This window comes from Aythya fuligula, chromosome 1 (assembly GCF_009819795.1).
Source record: "Aythya fuligula isolate bAytFul2 chromosome 1, bAytFul2.pri, whole genome shotgun sequence".
NCBI lineage: Eukaryota > Metazoa > Chordata > Aves > Anseriformes > Anatidae > Aythya > Aythya fuligula.
Window position 1 is genome coordinate 178353394 of NC_045559.1, and position 9023 is coordinate 178362416.

At 47.9% G+C, this 9023-nt stretch overlaps 2 protein-coding genes across 5 annotated transcripts in view; both read left to right on the forward strand.

Annotated features, from left to right (window-relative positions):
* The window catches only part of FNDC3A (fibronectin type III domain containing 3A), a 115091-nt gene extending 110849 nt beyond the window's left edge, over positions 1 to 4242 (forward strand). For all 4 annotated transcript variants that reach the window (XM_032186740.1, XM_032186748.1, XM_032186757.1 and 1 more), the window contains one exon: positions 1804 to 4242. In XM_032186740.1, the coding sequence (XP_032042631.1) occupies positions 1804 to 2118 (315 nt within the window). In that variant the 3' untranslated portion in view covers positions 2119 to 4242. The remainder of the gene's footprint in view (positions 1 to 1803) is intronic.
* A 275-nt stretch (positions 4243 to 4517) lies between these two features.
* MLNR (motilin receptor) lies at positions 4518 to 8611 on the forward strand. The gene is made up of 2 exons (XM_032205708.1): positions 4518 to 5295; positions 7264 to 8611. Exons 1-2 carry the CDS (start codon positions 4518 to 4520, stop codon positions 7560 to 7562), a joined length of 1077 nt encoding a protein of 358 aa, XP_032061599.1. The 3' UTR covers positions 7563 to 8611.
* The last annotated feature ends 412 nt before the right edge of the window (positions 8612 to 9023 follow it).

Genomic DNA, 9023 nt, shown 5'->3' on the forward strand with positions numbered 1-9023 from the left:
AAACAGGTTCAACATCAGCCGGGAGCTTCCCACTCCCCAGGTCGCAGTCCTCCAACCCAGAGGCTCCAGAGGTCTCGGGGCCCATCACTGGTGTTACAGAGGCAAAGAAGGCATTAAATGACTTTACTGTACACTCATCCCTATTTGGGAGTTGACCAGCCTCATCAGGCAATGGAGCAATGTGCTCTTTAGCCCTCCTGTTGCAGTTAGCATTGTCAAAGCCCTTTTTGTTACCCACCACAATGCTGGCCAGCTTCAGCTCAGAGTAGGATGTGCACATGTGGTCTCATTGCTCACTGCCAAATACACTACATAAATTAGCAAAATCTTGAAGCCACATTTCCAGTGACCTGTCCTGTCTCCGTGCCAGCGATTTCTTGAGATAAGGAAAGCTTTTTTCCAAGAATCCCCAGTTGTAGAGTCCAGTAATGCTCAGCTGCCAGCCTGTCGGAGGGCTGAGTCCACGAGTAGCCACAGGCACAGCAATAAGTCCTCACGCAACAAAATCAGAACAGATTTCCTGCTCCTTTCATTGAATTGTTGGCAGTTTGCACTTGTGAAATGCTGTCTAACAATAAAATAACTGTGGGCAAAACAACTGATGTGATATTTCCGTATCCTGCTACCAATTAAATAAATCCAGATAATGGAAAGAAAAAAAGATGAAGGGTTTTGAAGAGGGAAATCAAACTCTACCAGGCTACCCACATAATAGCTTAGTTCCTGTTGATACATCTACTAACAGAAATTGCGCCTGCATGGGATTTTATTAGCTTTTACGGGGCCTTTGCATAGCTGCAAATTAATTAAAATCAGAAACCAGCATTTAGATTTAACTGCATTAGGCACTCCGTGCTGAAGAGTTGTGAACTGAACCTGAACTGAACCCATGGAGAACACCCCAACAAAAGTCATCTGTGTCTTGGGGTCTGACGAAATCAAGAATCACAGGAAGGGCTCCTTGCAGCTTTCCCAATGTAGGGCTTACTGGGCTAAATTACAGTAAATTACACGCAGTAACTCAACTACAGTGAAGTACGTTGGATTGGTTAGACTTAATAAATGAAGCAGCTTGATGTAGTTAATTACCTGAAATCCTGTGATATGATAGCAGATATTAGAGCCACTGGTGTGGTATTTACATTGTAAGTGGTCACTAAAACACCTTACAACGTGGCAGCTTCTGTAAGAGTTTAGCTAGTGTGACCTTATCATGCGGTAAGAGAACGTGTGGTTCTCTTCCTGTGCATCAGAAAAAAGACTGGAGACTTTCTGGTATTTAAGCTGTGAGCTTTTCTGTACGATTTTATTTGCATGGGTGAAAACACAGTTACCTTTACCATGAAATCACAGAATGGCTTGAATTGGAAAGGGCCTTACAGATCACCTGGTTCCAGCCCACCTCCCACCAGCCCAGGTTGCTCAAAGCCCCATCCAGCCTGGCCTTGAAAACCTCCAGGGATGGGGCAGCCACAGCTTCTCTGGGCAGCCTGTGCCAGGGCCTCACCACTCTCTGAGTGAAGAATTTATTCTTTATAACTGATCTAAATCTCCTCTCTCTTAGTTTAAAGCCATTCCTCCTCATCCTATCACTCCTCTCCCTGACAAAGAGTCCCTCCCCAGCTTCCCTGTAGCGCCCTGTAGGTACTGGAAGGCCACTATGAGGTCTCCCTGGAGCCTTTTCTTCTCCAGGCTGAACAAACCCAGCTCTCTCAGCCTGTCTCCTTAAAGAAAAGCATACTGAGGTATGTATGTGTACATATGGCATTTTTACTTGATGTATCCCTTTTTCTCTGTCGACAGATTTACAAGGGTCCGGACTGGTCGTTCCGATACACAGGCCTCCAGCTGAACTGTGAATATCGTTTTCGTGCATGTGCCATTCGCCAGTGCCAGGAGGCAGCAGGTCATCAGGACCTGGTAGGCCCCTACAGCGCACCAGTGCTATTCATCTCTCAGAGGACTGAACCACCGGCCAGCACCAACAAGGACACTGTGCAAACCACAAGGACACAATGGTCACAGAGCGACCAAGTGTGTGCTGCTGTCATTCTTGCACTTTTTGCTATCTTTTCCATTCTGATCGCTGTTATCATCCAGTACTTTGTAATAAAGTGAAGAAAACAGATTTATTTTAGAATGCTGCCCATTACATTTTACTTTCTCATAATCTAAAAAATAATTCTGTTCTCTTGCTTTTACAAAAAAAAAACAGGCATTTAGCACCGGCATTGGGACTGATGCAAACCTTTTCAGCCACTTTAAAAAGCTTACTGGTAGGTATAGGCTGACACGTGTTAGTAGAATGCAAGCCACAGAAATACAATCTTTTTTTAATATGCCTTCTTGCAGTACAAACTTCATATGGGGCGAGCAGTGTTTAAATGAAAAGGGTTTGATCAGTAAACTCAAGTGTAAAAACCTGGCCCACACTTTTAAGGGTTACTACCATAACAGGGAAGAATGTGTAGAATGCATTTAAAACTTACACTTAACAAACTTGTGCTGTATACAATATTAATCTGATGCTGTGAAAGCAATTTAGCGCTGTATTTCTACCTCCTCATTTGTCTTAATTATTTGGGAAGCAGGATTCATGATGAAAAACAGAAGGGGCTTTTCTCAGGCAGCAAATAATAAACTGGATGGAAGAGTGTGCACGAAAGAAGCTTCTTACCTGATAAATGTGGAGTTCTTCACTGCAAGTAGATGTTTTTGGAAGACTACGAGGGGATGGCACAAGTGGTTTATCTTGCCCCCAGGATTTGATGTTTACTCATAAAAAAATGCCTCTTTTACTTCTTACGAATACAGAAGGGAGAGCGAGAGAGAACTTTTTAGATTTGTTACGTAAATTTAAAAATGTATTTCTGAAGTTGACCTTTGATCGGATGCAGTTTATACAGGTGTCTGTGCCCTCTGATTTTGGCTAGTTAATAGATCTTTGAGATAAAATTCATTACTGAATTTTTGCTGTTACCCCTGACATTCACTTGCCATATCCACCAGAATCGAGCACTGCCTTCTTTTTTTTTTCTTCTTTTTTCTTTTTTTTCTATCTATCTATCTTTCTTTGGGGCACCAAATCAGAGACGAAGTGTAGTAATTTGCACCAGAAAACTTAAAGCTGCTTTTTCTTGAGATCCTAATGTTTAATGTAATGTCTCTTTGGATACTGTACCAAATTGTTGATTGCATGTAGTTAATGTTGCATTAGAGCACTTTGCAATTGCATAACTCATCAATGTTTTGTGAGCTTGCATTTGTGAGTTCTTGAATGACCAGACTGAATTTTATCAAGTATCCCATTGAACATCTTGCTAGATGTCAATGATTGCCAGTGACACAAAGCTTGTAGTGAACCTATCTTTAAACAAATTCTTGTCTCATCACACTTACGTTATTTGTTATACACTTTGTAATTAGCTATTTTTAATTTATTTGAGTTACGAGATAGTGGATCATTAATGACTTCTAGTTGTGTTCAGTTTAGCATTTTTAATGGTATTAAACACTTCTGTCGGTCTTAATAAAAAAGGAACCTCTGTCTTGTGCTTTGAAGATCTCTGAAGAATTTCTCCTATAACGGGCATGTATTGTAATTGTTTATACGTCCAATGATCTGTGCTGTAGAAAAAAAAAAAAAATGTTGCTGAGTTTTGTTTTTTTAAAAAAAAAAAAAAAGAAATGGCGAAGAACTTGGCCTCCAAGTGGCGAGGATGATCTGTCTTTGTACTGTATGTTTACATTTCCTTTCCGATTTGTCATTTTTCTGTATGGGCCGATTCCTTCCCACAGGCTACAGTGCTAACAGGTGTTTTCTAGAAAACCTTGGTAAAAGTGCCATGTTTGGCAGTACAAATGAGGTTTGAGTGTAATAAGCCCAGAGATTTCTTAACGGTTGAATGTCTCAAAAGCGGTAAGATTTGTCGCCGCAGGTCGCCTGCGGTGGCTTTGTGTTTTTCATAGTAAAATTCAAATGAGCTCCTATTTTTGATAGTCATTTACTAGCGTATTTGCCATTTTGAGCCTCAGTGCGCATTACTGCACTGAAGACAGGTTTTTAATGTAATCTTAATTTTACCTCATATACTGTACATTCCAAAAAAAAAAAAAATGAAAAAAGAAAAAAAAATGAACTTTTTAAGACGTTATAGATACACTACCAAACATATCACTTTGCAACTGTAAAGTGTCGGGCTCCACGAGGCCGAAAACTGTCTAGCCTCCTAGGAAATGCATTAAAAATAAAAAATAAAACGATGTAGCAGAGTTATCTTTCAAATCTGTGGAAAAAAAAAAAATATTAATAATAATAAAAGAAAAGCCTCATTCTTTGTCGTTGTCCCCGAGTCCCCTTCCAACCACGCCGCAGCGGCTGCCGCCCGCCCTCAGCCGCCTCCCTGCGGGGCGGGGGCCGGGGCGGGCCCGGCTCCGAGAGGCGGCGGAGGAGAAGGAGAAGGAGAAGGAGGAGAAGAAGGAGAAGGAGGAGGGGGAGGAGGAGGAGAGGGGCTGAGATGGCGGCAGCCCCCGTGTGGGGTGGCGAGGGGAATGGCAGCCATGGCGAGGCGCCGTGGCCAGGGCAGCCGTGCGACGAGCGGCTGTGCTCAGCGCTGCCAGTGAGGGCACTGATCCCGGTGACGGCCGTGTGTGCCGGGCTCTTCGCCCTCGGCGTGGTGGGCAACGTGCTGACGGTGCTGGTGGTGTGCGGGCAGCGCGCCATGAAGACCACCACCAACCTGTACCTGAGCAGCATGGCCGTGTCCGACCTGCTCATCCTGCTGGGGCTGCCCTTGGACCTGTACCGCCTGTGGCGCTCGCGGCCCTGGATCTTCGGGCAGCTGCTGTGCCGCCTCTCGCACTACCTGAGCGAGGGCTGCACCTACTGCACCATCCTGCACATCACCGCCCTGACGGTGGAGCGCTACCTCGCCGTCTGCTTCCCCCTCAAGGCCAAGGTGGTGGTGACCAAGCGCCGCGTCAAGGCCGTCATCGGCGCCCTCTGGGCCTTCGCCCTGCTCTCGGCCGGGCCCTTCTTCTTCCTGGTGGGCGTCGAGCAGCCCGACAACCGCACCGACTTCGGCCGCGAGTGCAAGCCCACCCCGCAGGCCCTCGAGTCCGGCCTGCTGGCCACCATGTTCTGGGTCACCACCTCCTACTTCGTCCTGCCCGTCCTCTGCCTCAACGTCCTCTACGGCTTCATCGGCCGGGAGCTGTGGCGCAGCAAGGGGCGCCTGCAGGGCCCCAGCGCAGCCCTCAGGGAGCGGGGACACCGCCAGACCGTCAAGATCCTGGGTGAGTCCCGCAGACCCTCTATGGCACGCAGGAGCTGTCTCTGGCAGCCCCTTTCCCGTTTTTTTGCCATAAATTGCCCATTTGGGGGCTGCTCGGCTTCAGAGGGCCCCCACGCGCCTCACCAGCAGCATCTGGGCACCGCAGCAGGTGGGGAGGCAGGAGGAAGAATTTGGGGCCATGCTCATCTTTTAGGGACAGGATGTTTTAGGGACAGGGCTAAAACATCCACAGGACTCCATGCAGGGCAGAGGGAATGCAGGAGAACAGCCCAGGTGCCCAGCCATGCACTCCAGGGGTGCCACTCTCCGACACCACACAGCCAGCAGCTACACTGGCTCCACACAAATACCCCTTTTTTTTAAAGATATTACCTTTTGGGGGGGATTTTACTGCATACGAGGCTCTTGGTGGTCTGCCACTTCAGAAAACCCAGCATCCCAGCAGTCCCAGCCACCTCCTGCTGGCAAATTTCTGCCTCTGAAAATAAAATAAAATAAAAAGTCAGTGGGATTTTCTACTCAGTGGGATTTTCAGGCAGGCTGCAGACCGGCATTAAACCCTTCGGGGCTGTTTCCAAACAGGTGGCACTGCACCGAAGCTCTTCCTGCTGATGCACAGCACTCAGCTCTTCATTCATTTTCTTGCTCGTGTTCGTTGAATGAGTGTTAGGCGCTGGGAAGCTGGGGGTCCCGATCCGGTCAGGGACTGCAGAGTTTGTAGATAGTGACTGATCTCACACACACACACAAAATTAACCTAATTGTTGATTAACGATCTTGAAATAAAATGCCCTGCTTGCTCGCTCACCAGTGGGAAGGGTTTTGTGATCTACTTGGGAGCTTTCTCATACCACGGATGCTGGGCAGAAACAGAGTAGCAGAAAGTACAGAAACACACACGTCCAAATCCAAAGACTCATAATTGGACTTGATGCCATTCCCATTTTCAGCAAAAGAAAGGCATTTATTTCTATATGTCTATATATCCTATATATACATATTGATATGAAGATAGTTACTTTTCTCAAAGGAGCAGGTACCATTGATGTATTCCAGGCATAAACTCGCTTTGCCTATATTGCTTTTTCTAAGCTCTGACAAAGATGAAGGATCCTCCACGAATGCTTATTTGTTTTACTTATGTGCACTTATAAGCAAAAATAATTTAAAATGTGGACACTACTTTATTTTGTAAGAATCAATGCTGAGAAACACGTTACCTCACAGGTGACCCTTTAAACCCTAGGCTTACTTGGTTCTTCCCCACCTGCTCCAGCTACGTGGCCATGGGAAGGTTTGTAGGTGCTGAAGCACCTTTTAAAGGTGTTGTGTTAGGAAGCTTCGCAAGACCACGGGAATAGCTGGAGTGCCTCAAGCTAGAGAAACACCTGGGCAGTATCTGCAGCTGTAACTGTCCAGGGCTACACGTAGGAGTTTTAGGGGGAAAAAGCAGCAGCCAGATTAACACAGTAGGGTCTTCACACAGTGGGAGCTGGGATGTCTGAGCTTCCCCCGTAACAGCTCTGAGCCTGCAGCATTTTACACCAACATGGGTGCAAAAGGAGCAGCCTCTGTACGGGGCAGACTGCTCGGTGCTTCCTCAAAGGCACCTCTCCTTGCTCAGGCTTTCATTTTCCCTTTCCTACCACACACATGGCAGTGCAGTCGGTGCCGAGGGGAATCTTTGCTGTGCTGGCCGTGCCGCCCAGATGTTACAGTGCTCTTACAGCTGTTTACATTCCTCTCGGCAAACTCAGCTGTCGGAGTTCAGCTGTTGGATCTTGCCAGTTGCCTTTTAATCCAAAGGCTCGCTGCTGGACCCGATGCTGTTCCCGTTCTCAGCTCGGGGCTATTTATTTCTCTATTTCATTCGTACCCGCTTGAAAAACCTCCAAAAGCAGCCGCGTGACGTAGAGCTTGATAAGTTAACTCGCTCCTTAACTCTTGCACGTGTTGTTTTGTCTTGTAGCTGTGGTGATTCTGGCCTTTATAATTTGCTGGTTGCCTTTCCACATTGGCAGGATCATTTTCATAAACACCCAGGACACCAGGATGATGCTCTTCTCCCAGTACTTCAACGTCTTCGCCCTGCAGCTCTTCTACCTGAGCGCCTCCATCAACCCCATCCTCTACAACCTCATTTCCAAGAAGTACCGGGCGGCGGTCTACAAGCTGCTGCTGCCGCACCGCTCCGCCGAAAGGGCCTTCACCATCACCAAGGAGGCCGGAGGCTACACCGAATCCAGCACGAGCACAAGAAACAAGTGAAGGGCCGGCCCCTGGGGCTGCACCCCGGACGCCCGGCTTTTGGAGACGTTCCCTGCGAAGGAAAGGCGCTTCCTTTTCACAGCGGGGCCAGGAAGGGTGGACGGCTGGCAGGGCTTGCGGTGTTTTATAGCGCTTTGTGTTTTGAAATGCGTGCGTTTCTTGCTAACGCAGCGAGCGTGGACCGCGAGGTGGTGAGAGCGACGTGCGGCGCGTGGAAGGGAGCACGGGAGGGGACGCTGGAGTGTGTTACCCCTAAAGCTGAGCTTTATGTTTGCTCCGTGTTGTTCAACCCCTGTGTTCTCTACGATTTGTGTTATGCCCTAAATATCCTGACATGGAGGACTGCAAGGCAAGGAGCAACTCCCGGAGAGCCTTTCCTATTTTAAAGTGTTTTTTTTTTCATAAGGAGAGGGACACAAAAGGAGCTGCACACCACCTGCTGGACTGCACCCAGGCTGTGCCGCAGGTCGTAAAACAGCTCGCTAGCTTTGCCCCAAAGGGTTGAAAATACCCCAGAGGGCTGAAATACGAAGTTAAACTGCACACCGTAAGGGCCAGCGCTCGCTAGGAGGGGTTCTAAAGGAGTTACGGTGCCGTTTGCTCCGGGGTTTGACCCGTGACCAGTTGTCTTCCAGGCTGTCGTGAGATAAGTCTGGAATAAAAATCGGTGAAGTCGGACTGCGCTCACGTGAGCATCGCTGGTGGTACGGCCACACTCGCCTCTGCTAACTCATTAAGCTGTGTTAATTAACGTGGCTGTGGCGCAAACACGCGACGCGTTCAGTGTATGCTGGAGTTCACCGAAACGCTGAGGGAACTCAACATCCAGCTCGGGGATCTCAAAACAGCAGAGCTGGATCCAAGCCGTCTCCAGTCTCAAAAATACGGCCAAACTGTTTCGTTAGCAGTTCACAGCTCTGAGGCACTGAATAAAACATCGGAAGGCAGAGAAGCGCCCAGCTCGCTGCGCACACACGCGGCATTCCCCTTCTGTCAGCCTGCAGGGGTTGGGTTGGGTTGGTTTGCTTTTGCCGGGCGGTGCTCCTCATTAAAACGTTACGATAAAATAAACCAACAGCTGGCATTTTGTGCGTGCAGATGGAGAGGGAAAACAAACAAAAAAAATAGAAAAACAAACCTTTGTCACGCTGATACGTGGCCACGCAGCCTCTCTGCATGCCCGTGGCCTGCTGGCAGGGCCTTTTCCTTTTTATTTTTCTGTCTAACGAGGATGGAAACGTTCCCCTGTGTCCTGGTTTCAGTTAGCACAGAATTAATTTTCTTCCTAGTAGCTGGTGGAATGCTGTGTTTTGGCTTAGAATGAGAAGAGTGCTGATAACACCCCGATGCTTTAATTGTTGCAGAGCAGTGCTTATACTAAGCCAAGGACATCTCAGCCTTTGCTCTGTCCTGCCAACAGGCAGGCTGGGGGGTGCAGTAAGAGCTGGGAGGGGACAGACC